The sequence below is a fragment of the Pseudorasbora parva genome, chromosome 17, assembly GCF_024679245.1.
Source record: "Pseudorasbora parva isolate DD20220531a chromosome 17, ASM2467924v1, whole genome shotgun sequence".
NCBI lineage: Eukaryota > Metazoa > Chordata > Actinopteri > Cypriniformes > Gobionidae > Pseudorasbora > Pseudorasbora parva.
Window position 1 is genome coordinate 10,330,782 of NC_090188.1, and position 21,653 is coordinate 10,352,434.

A 21,653-nucleotide genomic window follows, 5' to 3' on the forward strand; every position below is an offset into this window, starting at 1 on the left:
AGTGTGGGTGGATTCCACATATAAGAGCCTAACAGAGTGATCTAGATTTGTTATTGGACTGGAGTTGTTGTCAGATTGGACATCTCTCTAATCATTTCTGCAGGGAGGCTGAACAGTCCTACATGAATGATAGTCATATAGACACTTTAGGCCCTGTTAAAATTGCGACAGACAGTGCTGTGACACCTCAAACAGTGTGGCGGTTAACCCATGAGTGAGCAGTTGACTGATAGAAGTGCTTACATGAAAGGATGTTTTTCTGGTATTGGTCTTTACCTTTATCTGGCCTTTAAGGACCTCTTGGTAGAGACTAAAGATGAAAAGCTTTTTGTTGAATTTTAAGGTTTTAATAATATATTTACATATACTTACATTTATGTAAACTTGTATACATATACTTATGATTTCCATACTTTGCAGTTCTATTTAAATATTACAACATATACACAAAGACTGGTAGAACAACATTTGTTTAAAATATACAAAAAATGTTGTAACATTTTAAATGCCTTTTGATCAGTTTGTGTCCTTGCTGAATAAAATAATATATTTATTTTAAAAGATTTTTGAATGGTACATTTTAGTGTTATTTTGGACCCCAATGACTTTCATCATATAGATATTAGGGGTGTAACGATACACTCATGTCACGATTCAATATAAATCTCGATACTGACCTCACAATATGATATGTATCCCGATATTTTAAGCAAAATTTTTATTTTTGTACATATGTATTATTATCAGGAGCCACAAATATTCCTCTATTGCGTTTATACATTATATTCAACATTATATATAGTTGTTTAATGTTGTTTAATATATGTAGTTGTTTAATATATGGTTCTAATTGCAAGAAAGCTCATCAAAATGACCATTCTCAAACTAAATGTTTAGCTCATCCAAGAATTTTAATTCTGCATTTACTCACTATCATGTTGTTTTTGCGCCTCACGCAATCTTTTGAACGACTGTTTTTCGATTAGTTATTTTTATGATGCATTTTTTGGATTTTTTAAGTTTGAGAGCAATGGACTTTAAATGGTGGGACAAAAATCCCTCAGGTTTCATAAAAAATATCTTAATTTGTGTTTGGACGTTAAAAAAAAAAAAAAAAACATGCTGTGAGTACATGAAAGTTTATATTTTGTACTTTTATGTTTGTGTAAATTATACCTTATGAATAGGCCTACTACAGCAAGTTGAGCCTTGGATAAAACGACTCTATATCGCAAATCATATCGTTTACATCAACGATACATATCGTTGCATTTTATATTGTGATATATCGTTCAAATTGCTATTTTATGTTCCACTGAAGAAAGTCATACAGGTTTAAAATGACATGCCAGTGAGTAAATGATGTCAGAATTTCCATTTTCACTATCCCTTTAACTTTATATTTTCATATATTAATACCAGAGACCCCTTTGGAAGATGATATAGATAGAAGAACTTGTTGCTTTGTGCATGCAAGTGTTTTTTTGTTTGCTTGTGTTTTTCCCACCCGGTTCAGCTCAGATCAGGTTGTGACAGCAGTTGTGGGTGCTGTGATGTGCTCTTAATGATCTACATCACGCTTGGCTCTAGAGTTACCGCCTGAAGTCCTGGCAGCTGAAACCTCCACTGCTGCTGTCCTCACCAGAGAGAGATGTGTGCAAGCGACATGCAGGTTCTCACCCTCTGAGCTCCTCATTTGACCTGCCGTACCGCGTGACTCAAGCGTTAATGGTCTCGATAATGGATCATCCGCTGACGACTCTCACGACTCATTTATGCTGCTAATTATCACAACTGTTCAAGAATGTCTGGAACAAACCACATGTATTTTTCTCTTGATTTGGCCTCTTGCACATGTAAACGCGGGAAAAACCAACATGCAAATTTTCCGAATGCATGTCTCAAATGCTCGCACAATAGACAACATAATCGTCTGTTAAAAAGCCATCAGTAGATGTCTAAAGTGGGACATTTTGAGTGATTCTGAGCTGATGGTTACTCCCTAAGGTAACTCAAATTTTGATGAAGGGTGAAAGCAGCAATTGCAGACAGGAGGGGGTGGGGTGGGGGGTCTTTTTTCATTGCCTTAGTGCACACGTTGGGCTATCAGGGGGTCATTTCACTCAACGCTGTGGATGCACAGCTCTCTCTAGTGGCCAACTACCACCCTCCCCTGAGTTTCTAATCCTTCTTTTGTGTATGGAGTCACTTTTCAGGACACTATTTCTTTTGATCAGACTGATCCGCAGTTCAGGAGCAGAGTGAAAAGACTCATAAGTGGAGACCGAGTGTTTTGTTGCATGTTGAAAGAAGCCTGTTGTAATAAACCTACTGTATTGTACAATGCCGGTGCCTGTTGCCCTGGCATTATTAGTGCAGTTGGTTGTAACAGGCATCACCCAACATCCTAACAACCACCTATCAACATGGTATCAACCAGCCAGAACATTCTAGCAACCACCTAACAATGCTCCGTAAACCAGCTACCTATTAGTAATATCAACACAAAAAAACCCTAAGTTCAGTATGCTCATATCAGCCTCTCAGGACACTTTAGTATCCACCTTAAAATGGCATATCAATCAAACAAAATAGCATTGCAACCACTCAGAAAACATTAGGAATCAAATAATACACAAGTACAAATGCATCATACAATAATGCTGTTTTGCAGGTTTGTTACAAAACTTCCTAACATTGTAGTTTCATTGTCATTTTTAATGGGAACAGTCTGTACTTTCCCCCATAGACCACAATGACTTTTTTTAGGTACTGAACAATGAAGAAAGAAATATGTAGGGCAACGACAGGGGAAGCTCTCCTTCAAGGGATGCCTTTATTTTGTGTCCCACTTATGACATCTTAGTTGATCAGTGCTCTAGCGCAGTTACATATTGCAGAGTAGAAGCATACTAGTACTGAACCCTCAATTTCAGCACTGATAAAGGTGCACGGAGTCAAGGCTTTGTGAATTTATTAGTAAGGTCAGAAAACTGGTTATATGATTGGATGCTTCTGTATGCAGCTCTTAGGTGGAGCTGCATTAACCTGGAAGCGCTTTAGGACACTATGCTGTGAAAGGGCAGGGAAATACATGGCCTGTTCACTGAGAAGCCACTGAAATAAATATCCTGGCACTGCATTGCAGGGATGAATAATCCACCCAGTTTAATTCTAGTGCAGCGGCCCTACGCTTTGAAAATCTCCCACACACCAGCAGCTTGTTCTTTATAGAAAGAGAGGAGGAGAGAGAGAGACATTGGCAGGTCATGTTCTCCAAGATTGTGATACATGCCGTGTCTGATATTCAGGATCATGTTTTATATCATATAGACACCTAATAATACATTACAACAGTTGAGGAAATATTGAAAGGTTAGTTCACCCAAAAATGTAAACTCCATCAATAATTACCCCTCATATTGTTCCAAACCCATAAGACTTTCGTTCATCTTTGTAACACAAATTAAGATCATTTCGGAAATCCGAGAGCTTTTTGTCAGCTATGCAACTAACATTTTGATGCTTTAAAAAGTTTATAAAGAGATCGTAAAATTAATCAAAATGAATCGAGTGGTTTAGTCCAAAATTTTCTTAAGATACTCAATCAACCTGTCCTTTCGGATGAGACGTTAAACTGAGGTCCTGACTCGCTGTGGTCATTATAAATCCCAGGATTTCCTTCGGAAAAGGAGTGTGGGTGTAACCCCGACATCCTGACCAAATCTGCACATTGCCTTCTGTCCATCATGACCTCCTAATCATCCCCCTCTCCTGACTGGCTTAATCACTCTCTCTCTTCTCCACCAATCAGCTGGTGTGTGGTGAGCGTTCTGGCGCAATATGGCTGCCATCGCATAATCCAGGTGGATGCTTGAGGAGATCCTCAATAAAAAAAAAAAAAAATCAATTACACTTTATTCAGCATTGTCTTCTCTTCCGCAAATGTTTTCAAACCTCAAATATAGATTCAAAAGTGTTATGAATCAGCGTATTGATTCCTGATTTGGATCGCCAATGTCACGTGATTTTAGCAGTTTTTCACCAAACTGACACGCGATCTGAATCATGAATCAATACGCTGATTCATTACCGCTTAAATCTATATTTGAGAATCTTCAAATGAACTAACTGATGTCACATATGGACAACTTTGATGATGTTTTTATTCCCTTTCTGGACATGGACAGTATAGTGTGCATGCACTTAGATACGCTCTCAGACTAAATATAAAATATCTTAAAGTGTGTTCCAAAGATGAACTGAGGTCTTACGGGTGTGGAATGACATTAGGGTGAATCATTAATGACATCAATTTCATTTTTGGGTCAACTAACCCTTTAACTAAGTAACTAATCAGGCCTCAGCAGTAATAGCTTAGTTTGACATCGCAATATATGCAAGGTGTCTCACTAGCAAGTAGGTGTGTAATTTTGTGCTGCTATTAAATAAAACAAAATTGTGCATGATTTGAAAGTGTTTTTTGTTTTTGTGGTTATTTTTCGCTGTTTCATTAGAATAACAATCGTTCCTTGTCTTGTGACTTGTATGTTAAGATGGATACTTTAGTGTTGATCTGTAGCAAAAACTGTATTAGAACTGATTTAAATTAGTTTTCTGAATCAGCTTAAACTCTAAATAATTGTCTGAACTATCTCTCTCTGTCATTGTGTAGCAATGACAGACTCTTCAAGCTTTCTTTCACTGCTATGGTGGCAACATTGTCAATGTCTTTCCTTTACATAGGAATGGAAGTTTTGCTCTGCCCTGTTATGACTCTGCAGTTCTGTTATGACTTTGCAGTAATGGGGTCTTATCACTGAAAGGGAAACCTTCATGGGGTCTGTTTTCAAGAAGGTACAAAGTTCTCGTAGAGGGCAGGAAAGTACTTTAAAATACTTAGTGTGACCTCTTTTGAGGGGGCTTAATCAATAAGTAGATAGAGATGCCGTGTCAATTCGCATGCCTCTTTTTATCTTGCCATTTCTTTTTTGTGAGAATTGAGTTCTGTATGTGGGAGGCTGGCTTTGCAGTGCTGTGTATTTGTATTTGGTAGAACCGGATGGAAATTCTCAAAAAATATTCTGTGTGATTCTTTGAAGATTAGCTAGTCCTCTGAGCCTTTCTCCTGCTTGAACAGAGAATTGTTTGAACATGCAGCCATGACTATCGCTGCAAATATCAACTGCAGCTCCTAAACAAATTTTAGTCTCTCATCTTCCTTGCTTAGAGCTTTCACTTCATTAAGATGAAGAACACACAGAGGCATTGCATAGTGTGTTTTCCTATTTTAGAAGCACATGCAGAGAGCACCTCAGGGAGGAATTAAAACAGAAAGACTATTTTTAGAACCCCGACTGAGGTTTTTAGCTGTCCGCTGTCCTTGCAGGTGCTAAATCACTCTTATTTTAGAAATGGTGTCTTGGCCTAAATCAGTTACTGTTGTATTAACCTAGACCTGCTTTGTGCCATACCATCATCGACTATGATGGCACACCCTGACCAAACTGTCGCCCTTTTTTTCTTTTGACATCTTTGTATTCTTGTATTGAATAGCTTCTTTCCTTTTTTGTATTGATTAAGCAGAGCACTAGTGTGCACTGGTAGTTATTGATGGCACGGATTGTTTATCACATAATCAGACGTATGAGCATATGGGACGTTTTTCAGGATATACATTCATTTCTGTGCCCTTTCTGAATGAGTGACAAAGTGCCACATCTTTGTAAAAGAAGATGGTAAAGATGCATAGCTAGCCTGAAATAGCCCACTGCGTGCGTTCCTCAGGGTGGCATAGCTCTGTGTGCACTGACATTGCTGTATGTCCTCTGCAGGCACTCCATTAGAAACTGAGGCCACCTAGTGTTAGTTAGAAGCTCAGGAGCGCCTGAGCACTGTTTACCCCACTCTTAGTTGGCAAAGCATGCTTTCAGCTGACCTCAGAGCAGCCCACATCTCTATAAGGTCCTGGGAAAGTGTCATCTTATGGCACAGGGAGTCAAGAATGACATTCAGGTCTTAAGATGTCTGAGCAGGGATACTTTCTGCATGGATGCCACATGGCAGGAGATCTCTTGTAATTGCAGAGTGTGAAGTGACATTGAGCTCAAGGATCAGGCGCTTTGTGTTTCACAGCGTACGTGTTGACGTTCGTGTATTTTGAGACGCTGCTAATTGTAACTTGATAGAAAGTTCTTCCTGACCATTAAAGCGATAGTTTTATCAAACGTACCAAACATTTTAAATTTGCTGTTAATTTACTCACCCTCAGGCCATCCAAGATGTTGGTGTCTTTTTTTTTCAGTAGAAGATTTTTTTGCTGAAACATTGTCTTTGGGGATTCATTTAATGCAAGTCAATGGCTACCGTCACTTTAAGAGTAAAAAAAAACACATGCAGACAGAGCTAAATGAATACCCATGGCTCCTGACGATGCATTGAGGTGTTATGAAGCGAAACAATTGGTCTGTGCAAGCAACTGAACATTATTTACAACATTATTACCTGTAATCCACAGCCTCTGCAAACGGTCCTGGGTGCATTCCCAGCAGTCCTCTCCACAGCCACATCCACAGCCTTGGCAAATGAGCAACAGTCTCGACTACAAGCTTCCTGTTGCATAGTGACATATGCACAGGAGCTCAGACATTGTGAATATATGAAAACTCAATCTTAAGTTTAAATTTTTTATAGCTTGTGGCATCCAGGATGAGCACAATTAAGTGCCATTTTGACAAACAACATAAGACTTCCCTCTTAATGGGAGTTTTTTTTCCCATATATACACCCACCTAAAGGATTATTAAGAACACCATACTAATACTGTGTTTGACCCCCTTTTGCCTTCAAAACTGCCTTAATTCTACGTGACATTGATTCAACAAGGTGCTGAAAGCATTCTTTAGAAATGTTGGCCCATATTGATAGGATAGCATCTTGCAGTTGATGGAGATTTGTGGGATGCACATCCAGGGCACGAAGCTACCTTTCCACCAGATTAGGGCTGGGCGATATGACGAAATATATCGTCTGGACGATAGAAAATGTCTATCGTTTTATATAAGGCTCTATCGCTTACGCCACGATAAGGCGTTTATGGCAGAATTTTACGTCAAGATGCACCTCACGCCACGGCATGCCCATGCACGCTGCAATACATAAACAAACATGAAGGAAGACGGTAGTAGACGCGGTTCAGACCAGGGTAATTCTCAGAGTAATTATGCCAGAATAGTGGTATAAGCGCTCAAAACAAACTTCAGACACAGACGCTGCAACGGGCTTTTACGCGTGGCACACCATATAGCCATATATTGAAATATTTTAATGGCAGGTGTAGGGATGGCGAAAACGAAACATTTTCTTGACCGAACACCGAGCCTCTTTAGCCGGTTAACCGATTAGTTTAAAATATGCTGCGCTATTTGAAATAACAGCCGCGAGCCGCGCTCCCTCTGTCTCTCTCTCGCTCTCTCACTCACTCACACACGCGCTGCCGCCTCCCTTCCACTCACGTCACTTTTTTAAAATCCCCCACAGCGCGAGTCCCGCAAACGCGCTGCAGACGCGCCGCAGAGGAGCTTGTTTGTAATCAGAGGACAAATGGCTCCTTAGTTTCGAAATGGTTTGGGTATAAGGTGATCGCGTTGAAAATAAAGGCGTTTGTCTAGCGTTAGAAGCTCATTTGAAACATTGCCGCGGCTCATTTAAGAAAATGACAGCTCCGAAGAGACGCCGCTTTAGTTCGAGGTAGTGCTAACAATAATAAAGAAAGACGATCAACACCTTATGTGTTACCACTGAAATGAAGATGTAATATATTTCCAAATGTAAGCCCATCTTAAGCGAAATGCACGCTTCATACTGTCGTCTGCTCTGGCTCTAACCTCGAGTGTTTACTTTTTGCAAACCTTGTGAGCGCAAACCCAAACGCTGTGACCTCGCGCCAAATGGTTTTATTGGTTTATTAAGTACAAACAGGCGAGTTATGAAAAATTGAGTGCGAGGGATATGTTCAATCACACAGAAAGATTTTGGAATGAGATGGCCAACTGTAGTAGCGTTTAGTCCACTGTCTATAATGGCCTAATTTAGAGATCACTTTTTTATTTATTTTAACCGACAACTTTGATCGGTTAACGTTGATACGGTCAGTCATCGGTCAAACGTTCATCGGTTAACATCCCTAGGCAGGTGTTAACTTTACCAACAGTCTTGCTTTAAAAAAAGGTTCTAAATAAAATAAAAATGTAGTCCATACTACCTTTATTGGTTTTGTATATCATTTCAAACTGCATTTCCACATTGCAATTTTGTATAGACTATTCATAAACTGAATTAACAGAAAAATTGCTATATCGTTATGTATATCGTTATCGGGATATCAACTGAGCTATATCGGGATATGAAATTTTGGCCATATCGCCCAGCCCTACACCAGATGCTCTATTGGGTTGAGATCTGGTGACTGTGGGGGCCCTTTTAGTACAGTGAACTCCTTGTCATGTTCAAGAAACCAATTTGAAATGATTCAAGCTTTATGACATGGTGCATTATCCTGCTGGAAGTAGCCATCAGAGGATGGGTACATGGTGGTAATAAAGGGATGGACATGGTCAGAAACAATCCTCAGGTAGGCCGTAGCATTTAAACGATGCCCAATTGGCACTAAGGGGCCTAAAGTGTGCCAAGAAAACATCCCCCACACAATTACGCCACCACCACCAGCCTGCACAGGGGTAACAAGGCATGATGGATCCATGTTCTCATTCTGTTTACACCAAATTCTGACTCTACCAACTGAATGTCTCAACAGAAATCGAGACTAATCAGACCAGGCAACATTTTTCCAGTCTTCAACTGTCCAATTTTGGTGAGCTTGTGCAAATTGTAGCCTCTTTTTCCTATTTGTAGTGGAGATGAGTGGTACCAGGTGGGGTCTTCTGTTGTTGTAGCCCATCCACCTTAAGGTTGTGCGTGTTGTGGCTTCACAAATGCTTTGCTGCATACCTCGGTTGTAACGAGTGTTTATTTCAGTCAAAGTTGCTCTTCTATCAGCTTGAATCAGTCTGGCCCATTCTCCTCTGACCTCTAGCATCAACAAGGCATTTTCGCCCCCAGGACTGCCGCATACTGGATGTGTTTCCCTTTTCACACCATTCTTTGTAAACCCTAGAAATGGTTGTGCGTGAAAATCCCAGTAATTGAGCAGATTGTAATACTCAGACCGGCCCGTCTGGCACCAACAACCATGCCAAGCTCAAAATTGTTTAAATCACCTTTCTTTCCAATTCTGACATTCAGTTTAGAGTTCAGGAGATTGTCTTGACCAGGACCACACCCCTAAATGCATTGAAGCAACTGCCATGGGATTGGTTGATTAGATAATTGCATTAATAAGAAATTGAACAGGTGTTCCTAAAAATCCTTTAGGTGAGGCATAATGCAACAGGAAGCTTGTGTTTCAGAACATACTCAGGGCCATTTGCAGAGGCTGTGGATTACAGGTATTAATTGTGTTTTTTATTATGCGTACATTATTTTCAGTTTCTTGCACAGACCTATCATTTTGCTTCATTAGACCTCAATGTACCTTCAAGTGCCATGAGTATTAATTTAGTTTGCCTGTATTTTTTTCACTTGCATTATATGAATTACCAATGTTTTTGGGTTCAGTTAAAAGTCTTTACTGTACTACTGAAGAAAAAAGGTACCTACATCTTGGATGGCCTGAGGGTGAGTTTGCTGAAAGCTAATTTTTAATTTTAGGTGAAATATCACTTCAAGGCCAAAAGTAACTATTTAAGCATGCATTATGTGCCCCTTTTCCTTATTTTATTCCTTAATCTTTTCTTAAGTTTCATATTATTTATGTCTAGTGAATTTCAAGGCTTGTCTCTAAATAACTTCCTACATGAGATCAATGATAATGTCAGTAAAAGGGCAGCACCACATTAACCTCAGCTCAAAGGCTTCTGGCTTGTTATGAAATGAAGCCTTTTAATTAACTGAATCATTCAACAGTTGATTTAACCATCCCAGTTGTACAGAATACATCAGAAATGCGACCCGAAATATGTGACCCATTCTGGCAAAACGAGTCACAATGAGCAAATTAGTTAGTCATTCTCTATTAAAAAAACCTTCAAAAGGATGTATGATTTATTGGAATTAGACAAAAAAAAATGACAGCTTTATTTTTTTATACTGTTGTCTGAGATCAATTAATGACGTTTTTGTCTTTTTTACACTCAAAAACATCATAACTAATAAGTAATAGGGAATTTTTTACACTGGTTTTGAGGCGCTCTCCTGAAAGCTAGGTTCTGATGGGCGTGCCACAATGGATACTTTGGAAGTAAATGCCCATAGCTAGGATTGGATGAAATGTGCATATTTAATGAGCTTCAGCGCTCCTGTCAGTTCAGTTCACTTGAGGGAGGGATTGTTTTGAAAGCGGCAACCGTAATGATTCTTTCTACCACAGGGCTCGTAAATATCTTGATCAAACAAAGACAATGATTTATTTCTCATCCACCCGCGATTGATTGGAATATTTTTATATAACATGGCCCGCCCGATCGGTGGATAAGCGTGAACCACACATACATACACACGTCTAGAGAGAGAGTGAACAGTGCAGATCAAGAAAGGAATATTATTTCACTATTTGAGATTCTCGGGCCTGCCTACGGGCTTATGTTTTGGTAGCCTGTCTGAAAAAACACACAGCCCCAGGAATGTGGGCTTTGCGAGCCCTGGCCCATACATGTCTGATTCCAGCTTGCTAAAGGTATGTTCTGTTAGACACGTACACATAATCAAAACAATCTATAAAAATGCAATACTATTACAAATAAAAAAACACGTTTTACTCACAAGTGTGTTGAACCATTCCTTTCAGATCCAGTATAGAAGAAACAGTATTGTGTTTTAATCTCAGTATGTCTGCAAATCCAGCATCGACCTGAGACTTGTTTACAAACGATTCCACAGTGAAATAAAGTGAACACACAAATGTCTTCCCCATGTTAGCTGGAAAATTAAAAATAAAGTTCAACCACATATTCCTAATATTAGGATCCGAAGGAAGCTTATGCAGCGACTGTGTTCTTCCACAACCAGGACTAGTGCAATATCTTGCTATCTTCTTCGGCATGTTTATTGCTGCTGGCTAACATTATCCGAACAGCTCCATGAGCCGGTGGGCTGGGCTACTGAATTACACGTGCTGTAGAGGTGGTGTTTTGCAACAGATGATGTCAAGATGTGCACACGATTGTTTTCTGGGCCTGGTGTCTATGAAAGCTTTTCTTTGACTAACAAGGAAGTTTTCAGCTCTAAAACTTACAGGATATTCTTATATTACCATGACCTATAATATATCAAAAACTCAAAGGAAAGTTGATTTCTCAGTTCATCACCCCTTTAAGATATTTTTGTTAGAGTCAGCAAAGTCTATTTTGCGAAAAATCTATGGTTCCAATACAAAATCACCCAGAAATCATATATATATATATATATATATATATATATATATATATATATATATATATATATATATATATATATATATATATATATATATATATATATATATATATATATATATAGTTATGATACCACAATTGTTTGATTAACATTGAGACCATAATATTAAGAGCTACTGTAATGGTTGGATCTAATATTTTCTCATTGGATGTTTTTTTCCCCCTGACAGTTAACCAAATGTTCACTTAAGACACGAAAAATTATGTTTGTGTGCATATTCGTCAAGACTGATATTTTGAAATACTTTAATTCTGTGTATATGTGTAATACGGGATTGCACGCTTTGGAAGTGTCAGCCACCGCGAGTAAGATCGTTTTGAGTTAGAAATTCACATTTCATTGGTTAAGACTCATGCAATCAAGAATTTGCTATCAATAGTCGCACTATTATTCAACTATTATTAAGTTGAAATGCTGAGTTTTTCAATGATACCAAACTTGTGTCAAGGAGAAGCACCAGTCCTCGAAAAGTGAGCATCCTCGAAAAAAGAAAATTTTTCATGGATAATTAAAACTCACATTAAATATTTAGGAAGGTACACCTCTCAGAAAATACACAAATAAAGAGTGTAGATGTTTAATTACTATTTGGTGCATTGGGATTTCTAGACAAGGATTTAATGAACCTCAAATTCGACCAAAACTTACATTTTTCCCTTGTTTTCCCTGTGATTTGTAATTAGCCAGTGCTCATTCTGGGATCACATATATTTAATGATTTAATCTAATGGATAAAGGCACCTGGTGGTTTAAAACAGTCTTGAATAATATCTTTCAACTTTTCATGGTGTCTTGACTGTCATAATTTTAAGATGTTGTGATGCATTCACATATAATGCACTAAAAAGGAATTATAATGCATTCACGGTATAATATGTCACAAATATATCCTGTGAATAATTGTCATAAATTCGTCTTTGTGTTTTCAAGACATCCTGCCTTAAAACACGATAAACTCCTATTAACTCTAACTTTATCTAGTACAATGTATATAGATATTACCAAAAGTGAAAATTAGTATGTAATTATTGTATATCAGTATTATGTAAATTTTGTATGTGAACTTTTAAGTAGGTTTTATAATAGTATATATAAAGTTTGACAATCTTACAGGGTGTGTTTTATATTATATGTGTGTATTTATAATCAGATTATGTATTTATAATTTGAAAAAGGAATTAACATTTATTTATTTTCTTTCTCCATAGTCCTATAGAATCCTGTCAGAATTTCTACAAAGACTTCACATTACAAATTGACATGGCATTCAATGTGTTCTTCTTACTCTACTTTGGCCTGCGTGTAAGTACATATTTCTTATTTAATATATTTTAATTACATTCTTCACACCCAGTAATATGTTTTGGCCCAACAACTTTCAATGTTTGACCAGACTTTTTTCCCATTCGAATGTTACTAAAATATTATCCCCTTTAAAATGATGTAACATTGACCCGTTTCCTTTTCATCTTCTTCCAGTTCATAGCAGCCAATGATAAGCTGTGGTTCTGGTTGGAGGTGAACTCAGTGGTGGACTTCTTCACCGTACCGCCCGTGTTTGTGTCAGTTTATCTGAACAGGAGCTGGCTGGGTAAGTCTCCAAATACTCTCATTTCCTCCTGACTTTATTGTCAGTTCCTGAACCACAGGGCAGCAGTCACAGAAATAGTTCAAACTGATGATGAGACCAGGAAAAATGTTTGAACAGGAGATTTTTTGATTATTAAGCCAAGCTGCCAGGGTTTGTTGTCACTCTCTGCCGTGAGAGACCCAAGAATAGCAACAAAATGTCATGGCTTGGAATCTAGGCAAACTGCAATGATGACTGTGTTGCTTAGGTGAAAAAATGCTGGCAAGAGCATGAGATGACTTGGAGCTTTAATTATGCTGAGATATTAGCATCACCAGGCTTAGACACACACTGACCAACAAAAGACATTCTGGACTAGTGTTTTAAATAGTTTCTTTTAAGTGGTCTTGCATAAAGGTAAGGGAAGTATATGTTCTTACTTTTGAGTAGAAAGTGGGGTGTGTAAGCACCCTCGGTCTGATGGTAATCATTTCCCATCACAATATGTTTGTGTCAAAGTTGGGGTGAGCGACAGGTGAGAAGCCTGCGGTGTAAAGTGACTGGTGTGTGTCAGTGTGGGCCTGTGTATCCTGTTTCTAAACAGGAGGTTAGGAAAGCATCTCTGCTTTAGACTACTAAATGTGCAGTCAATGTAAACACACTCGTTCATAACCGTTACACCACCTGTGTCATTAGTGCTTTCCAAAACAACTTTAAAAAGAATGGCATCCTTCCTTAAACACATCAAAAACATTAGTTAATAATTAAGTACTCTAGTAGGCAGCTTTAGGGGACTGTCATCTTCTGCCATGGTGTTGTTTGAATAATGCATTAGAAAAGCAGAAGTTCATCAAAAAATCTGTAATTTTAATAGTGTTCCCCCCTTCCCGAGCCAGTAAATGAAAATCAAATAAAAGCTGCCATCAACATCCACCTGATAACAGATGTTTGGCTTAGCTGCATATGTAAACAACTGCTGACTTGTCCGTACAGTCCAAATGCTGAGGAAGTTTAAACACTGAACTCGTTAAAAGCTCTAAACCATCAGGAGTATAATGGTTTGGAGGCAGACCAATGTTGTAATCAGAGTGTGTTTTCTAACTTCACAGATGTCATTGTCATCTGTTGACACAACAGCCTTGTGTCTCACCTGATGCTAGTAGACGCATCATGATTAAAACATTTATGGGATGTAGAAATTTAATTTGAAAAAACTAGAAAACTAGCTTCAGTTTTCCCTTTTTTCAATGACAAAATCAACTAAATGAGAATTGGGATTTGGACAAACCTTAATTATGTTAAGCTTTAACCCTCATCCTTCCTTCGCACTTTGTAACAAATCCTTCCCTTAAGGGTCAAATTGACACAATTTTTTTTTTTTGTCCAGAAAGCTTTTCATTTAATTTTGATAATATTTTTTTATCTTTTTATTTACCTTTAAATTGCTATATTTTAGATAATAATACATAAATATTAATTTAATCACATTTTTCACATTTTTGAAAATAACAATATCATGCATAACGCTTTTAATTCGGCTCATAATATCTTGCGTTGGATGTCTTTGCTGAAGAAAAAAAGGTGATATTGATGATATTTCATGACTCTTGCCTAGATGGCCTTATAGCTCTATATGGAACAAATAACTTTAATTTTGAGCATTTTTAGGTTTTTCTATGTGCTGAAGCATTCCTTTCACTTCATGACCTGCGAGGGAAATTTTTTGTAATTTTTAAATATTTCAATCACATATCACATAAAACTCTACAAATCCAGTCAATTATTTTTTGTGCATTCCTGGTTCAAGTGCGGCAAAAGTCGTAGGGTCTTGGACCACTCCAATGAACACTCAATTTTTAAATATATTTTCTAAAATGAGTTTTAGGTCAAAATGACCTTAGGGTTAAAGGCATATGATATGTATACTACCATTCAAAAAAAGTCAGGATTTGTATTTTTGTATTTCTGAGAGAAATTTAGTAGACAAGGGTACACAATATTGTTGATATTAACATTTATAATGCTACATGATTTCTATTTTAAACGAATGCTGTTCTTTTGAACATTCTATTCTTCAAAGAATCCTAAAAAGTATTCTAGTAACTGTTTTCAACACTGATGATAATAAATGTTTCTTGAGCAGCAAATTAATGATCATGTGACGCTGAAGACTGGAGTAATGATGCTTAAAGTTCAGCTTTACCATCGCATGATTAAGTTAAATTTGTAATTTTACATCTATGTACATTGAATGTAATACTGTTCAACATTTTAAAAACTAAAGCTGGTTAAACTCAGCTGTAGCCCTCCTGTTGAAAAAACACACTATACCATAGTAAACATGTGAAGTATTGCTATGAAGCACAGTACTTTTGGGGACATGGTATGGGCCTGTCATGCAGAATAAAGCCGTCTCAAAGACAAAAGAGCGCTCTCACTGAACAGAGAGACGCATTCTCTGACATGATGAAATCTGGAGCAACATCAGCCACGTGCCCTATGCCATAAGCAAACTCTGAATGGAGGGAACTACAGTGGTCATATGTTACATAATGATGATATACAGCAGATCAGAGGTATATTAATCTCAGCAAAAAGAGCTTTTAGAGAACAAACAGCATAATAAACATTTAGGAATTGTCAGGCCCTCGGGAGCAAGCCTGTGATCCTGGACTAATGAGGAATATCCTGCTCTACATTTTCACCAGAACAAATCATAATCAGACTATTTTATAAAATGTTTGATCGATTAAGACCTCTACTAGCTAGTTGTTTGTTTAAATCTTGTTGTAAATGTGTCATTTGGCACATAAACTAAATCCAAGTGAACTATTGTATTCTGGACCCCCTGGTCCCACCCTGTAAAGGAAACTATGAAGGACCATAATCTGCTGTAGGGACTGTCTAAGACCCTGGCACTTGAGTGAGCCTTTGCTGTTCCATTCCCGCTCTGAAAATTGGACCTTGATTAAAGAATTGGAGAATGTCTTATTCATTTGAAGGATATGCAGAGACAGTCTTTTGGGAAATAGAAATTAATCTTCTCGAAGCATTGCAGGAGAATGTTTTTTAAACACAGGGATTGTATATAGATTAGCATGAGGCTGTTTATACCACACTAGCTTCCTTCATCTTTGCAATCAATTAACAACAGGCACTTGACTCTGAAATGGAGACGTTTTGTGAGGTAGTCTTCTTCCAAAAGCTGTATCGGTCTGTGGAGAGAAGGCATTAATCACAGTGTCTTATGTGAGGAGATCTTGTGCATATTAATGGAGAGTATGTTTATAGAGGGAGATTCCTAGGTTCACTCTAGAATTTATTCTTATTTTCAAAGCCATTAAAATGCTGCACGGTAGTGTTTTCCGTGCTTCGTTTCTGAAAGAGTTTTGCCTGAATGTCATGTGATATATGGCTTTAAAAATTGTATTTAAATACACATTACATTCAAAACATTTTTTCATGTCTTTGAAAGATGTCTCTTATCCTTACCAAAGCTGCATTCATTTGAGTGTAAAGGCACCAATATAGTGAAATATTATAATAATTATTAATAATAAATCATATTATTACAACTGATATTATTCGAATATGCTAATTTGGGGCTCAATAAACCTTTTGTATTATTATAAGTGTTAAAAACTGTTTAAAGTTGCAATGTACCAAATATTTTTCAGAGTCTGGTTATGATTAATGGTCATCAATGGATTAGGGTCTAATTCTCACTATTAACTAACCATTGACTACAAATTTTGCCTAAATAAAGCCCTATTTTAATGTTTATTAATTTTTAGTGGTAGATCAGTGGTCCCAGACAGTTCATCCTTGAGTGTGGATATTAAGCACTACTGCCATCTGGTGGATTGAACCTGTATTGTGCCACACTAGAAGATACTCAACTAGAAGATTCTCAGTTAGGAATATGAGTCGCATGCCCAGAAGAAAAATCAGTGAAGGAAACTAATTAGTGCTTTAAGCCTCTTTCATATATAGAGCCCTTTCTCACGTGGCAGGCTTCAGTACGTGCCTGCGCGGATGCATTCTGGGAGAAACGAGCGGCGAGTAATCCCGGCAGCCCTTTATCCCCTTTTACACATGTTCAGTATTCCCTGATTGAGAAAAAGGACCAGTGGTTTGTGACTGTAACACACGTGAGTTGGCTGTTGGTCTGTGAGCCTGCAGATGTGAATGAAATAGTCTGAATGAGCATCTGTCCGTACTACACATGTCCATTAAGCCTGCTTCAGTGCACACTCACAGCACTGGCCTACTCTCCTGGATCCTTTGCCACAGGCCTTTCAGCTGCTGAGATAGAAACATGCTATCAGGTTCACCGGAGGTTCATGGGAAATTACTGATGCACAATGTAGAAACTGAAAATAAGCTGAATGCAGTGTTAAATCAGGTGGTCTGCTTCGTCTGCTGCCACCTTAGGTCTTTTCTTTTATTAAGACAAATCTTTTTTTTCTTTTTTTTTAAGATTCTTTGATAAATAGAAAATTCAAAAGAACAGCTATTTATCTAAAATATAAAGCTTTTGCAACATTATAAATGTCTATACTGTAACTTGATCAATTGAATGTATCCCTGCTAAATAAATGTATCAATTTCTTTAAGTTCTTTCCCCCAAAAAAACTTTCTTTTAAACTTTCTATTCATCAAAGAATCCTAAAAAACGTTTTTTTCACACAACTGTTTCAACATTGATAATAATCGTAAATGTTTCTTGAGCAGTTAATAATCATAGAATGATTTCTGAAGGATTATGCAAGACTGTATGTATGAGTAATGATGCTCAAAATTCAGCTTTGCATCACAGGAATAAATGAAAAATATATTTATAATATATTAAAAATAGAAAACAGTTATTTATATTTTAATAATATTTCACAATATTACAGCCTTTTTTATTTTTTTTTATTTCTAATAACAAATGCAGCCTTGGTGAGCAGAAGAAAGTTCTTTAGAAACATAAAAAAATCTTACCGTTCAAAAACTTTTGACTGATTGTGTGTGTGTGTTTGTGTCTATATATATATATATATATATATATATATATATATATATATATATATATATATATATATATATATATATATATATATATATATATATATATATATATATATATATATGTATGTATGTATGTACACAACAAATAGTAGTATTTAGCTATATACACACTTATGTGTAAAAGTTTGGGATCATAAAGATTTTTTGCGTGATTTTGAAGGGAAACAATATTTTGTAACATTATAAATGTCAAGTTTGCTCAATTTTATTTTGGTAACACATCATTAGTATAGTAACACATTCACTATTAACTATGACTTTTACCTCAACCTCTTAATTTACTGGTTATTAATAGTTATTAAGGACGTTTTTATAGCATTTTAAGTTTACGTATTGGTAGGATTAAGAAATGTATAATAATTTCATGCAGAATAAGGCATTATTAATATGTGATTTATAAGTACTAATAAACAGTCAATATTCTAGTAATATGCATGCTAATAATGAACTAGTTTATAACGAGAATTGAACCCTAAAAAAAGTGTTACCTTAAAGGGTTAGTTCACCCCAAAATGAAATTGATCTCATTAATGACTCACCCTAATGTCGTTCCACACCCGTAAGACCTCCGTTCATCTTCAGAACACAGTTTAAGATATTTTATATTTAGTCTGAGCTTTTCTGTTCCTTCAATGAAAGTGTAAGCACACTATACTGTCCATGTCCAGAAAGGGAATAAAAACATCATCAAAGTAGTCCATATGTGACATCAGTTAGTTAATTAGAATCTCTTGAAGCATCAAAAATACATTCTGGTCCAAAAATAACAAAAACTACGACTTTATTCAACATTGTCTTCTGTTCCCTGTTTGTGTTCAATCCTCAAATAATGAGTCAGTCAAACGGTTGTGAATCAGCGGATTGATTCATGATTCGGATCGGGTGTCAAACTTCCAAACTGCTGAAATCACGTGACATTAGTGATCCAAATCAGGAATCAATACGCTGAGGAAATTGAGGTTATATTGAAATTTTATTAAGAATATGTTGGATTCATAGAAGTAATTGATTTTGTTACTAAATGCCAGGTCCTATTTTTAAATGTCTTCGAGGATAAGAAGATATAACAGAAAGATAAAACTATTTTAAATAAAATACGAAAATGAAATTGATACATTTGGCAAAATGTACAATTAACATATCAACAATTAAAATTAGCCTAATTCTGCGTGAAAACTGTGGACATGGCAACACTGAAAGAGACACTCCCAGGACCACGTGTTTGTCACATCCTTTTGATTTTCCTAGCAAATGAGTTTAAGATTATTGTCACAAAGTACAGACTTTCATAGACACCATATGATACCGAAGGTCCCAGTTTTGCCAAAAGCTGTTCACTAGTTGGCATTAAAAAATAGTGATTAATACATGAAAATTCTTTCATACAACCACTTTAAGGGACTTTGAACAGATAGAAAAGACATAGTAGACTGTCATAATTGACTCTAATATAGATTGACATTAGCATATTGCTCTGCTAGTATAAAATGACTTGGCGCACAAATGGTTAGCTTTTGAAATTATTTTTATTTATTACATTGATATTTGGTGATATTGAATAAACTTAAAGGGATAGTTCACTTTAAAATAAAAATTCTGTCATCCTTTACTCACCCTCAAGTTGTTTCAAACCTGTATGAATTTATTTCTTCAGCTGAACACAAGGGAAGAATTTTTGAAGAATGTCAGTAACCAAACAGTTAACTGGAGCCATTGACTTCCATAGTGGGGGAAAAAACAATACTATGGAAGTCAATGGCTCCAGTTAACTGTTTGGTTACTGACATTCTTCAAAATATCTTCCCTTGTGTTCAGCTGAAGAAAGAAATTCATACAGGTTTGAAACAACTTGAGGGTGAGTAAAGGATGACAGAATTTTCATTTTAAATTTAACTATCCCTTTAAAGTAATGTCAGTGACATTGTTCATTGTTATCACTGAGCTTGCCACAGTACATTCTTGGATCGTCTTGGATTGTCATGCGAAACTGCCTTAGAATGTCGTCAAAATGAGTTCTATGAGATTTGAGAAGGCATCATAATGTTCACAACAGCCTAACGTTTAAAACGGCCTTTGTACCAGGAGCGCTTCTGATGCCTTAATTGTTCAGCCAAAAATATTTTGTTTTGTGTCGCACATTTTAGACCTATATGAGTCGCTTTCTTCTGCTGAACAACAGCAACAACTACAAAATAGATTTAGAGAAATTAGTGTTTTGTGATCTTTCATGATGAAAGTCATTGGTCATCAAAACTGTTTAGTTAAGATATCAAAATATCATCTTTGATGACACCTTTGAAGTACAGTGAATACAGATTACAGCAGGATTACAGCACTTTATTTAGAAAGCAATTATTGCTAGGAAATGAATTATCTTTCTAGGATAACAATCCCACTGCACGGCATTACAGTTATCAGTGTTAAAAAAAAAAAAAATCAGGAGAAAATGGCACTGCTAGTACAACTCCTGTGATTAATTCAGGATTGTTTTTTTTCTTTCATTTTTTCATTTTGACAAATCTAAATCTCTAGAAGGGTTCTGTGTATACAAAAGCTAGTCACCTCCCTTAACCAGAGAGGGGATCAAAGGAAAGTTACTTGCGTGGGAGTTTAATATTGAAAAGATCAGGCCAAATACGTCAGAGATTGTGGCTGCAATCAGATTTTTCATCCAATGACAGGTGTCACAGTCTAAGCTTGAAGGGTTTTTAGTATTGTTAAACTGTTCTTTAGACACATTCTGGCATCCACACTCTACGAGAATGTTATCTTTTTCTCTGATTTTTTTTTTTTTTTAAAATTATCAAGTACATCTGCGGTTGCACAACTTAGAAGTTCTGAGGAAACATCACATTCTACATTTTCTGAATTTATAAAGGAGTGGGATCTCAGAATCATGATCTCCAGCAAGCTGCTTGTGTTTCGGGGCCCGCGGGGTGCTCTGGTCACGGAAACCGTTCAAGAGAGCATACGGCGCAAAAAGTCGTGTGGTGACCTGTTTCAGAACGGTTACCGTGTGAAGTTGGGCCCAGGCCAGACAGGAGATGGCAAAGAGAGTGACAGTCAGAGCTCTCTTTTTTACTGCCTCCATGTGCTGTCTAACTGGGGTAAGACATCCTTTCCGGGGAACTTCTATTTAGTTTTTATGTGCTGTAACTGTGCTGTTTTCATGTTTCTTTTAATGACCGCAGGAAGTTTTATTGAGATGTTTTTGTTTCCTGTTGCTGAGGATAAGCTCAAACTTGAAAAAGTACTTTATTAACCGGTTGGCGCACATGATCACGCTCTTTGAGCTGGCATCACTTTGTTAACTTTCACTTTATAGACAACTGTCCACAAATATTACAAATCTTGACAAATAATGTATCTTTTGGAAAAAAAAAATTATGAAAAGTTTAAAGTTGATTTTAGCATCAGTATCTGGTCTTTTTTTATGATAGAAATGCTTCAGTAACACTAT

General features: G+C 36.8%; 1 protein-coding gene across 25 annotated transcripts in view; it reads left to right on the top strand.

The window, feature by feature from the left end:
• kcnma1a (potassium large conductance calcium-activated channel, subfamily M, alpha member 1a) overlaps positions 1-21,653 on the top strand; it is a 235,492-nt gene that overhangs the window by 131,051 nt on the left and 82,788 nt on the right. For all 25 annotated transcript variants that reach the window (XM_067422357.1, XM_067422366.1, XM_067422361.1 and 22 more), the window contains exons 4-5: positions 12,759-12,852; positions 13,030-13,141. In XM_067422357.1, coding sequence (XP_067278458.1) covers positions 12,759-12,852; positions 13,030-13,141 — 206 coding nt within the window. The remainder of the gene's footprint in view (positions 1-12,758; positions 12,853-13,029; positions 13,142-21,653) is intronic.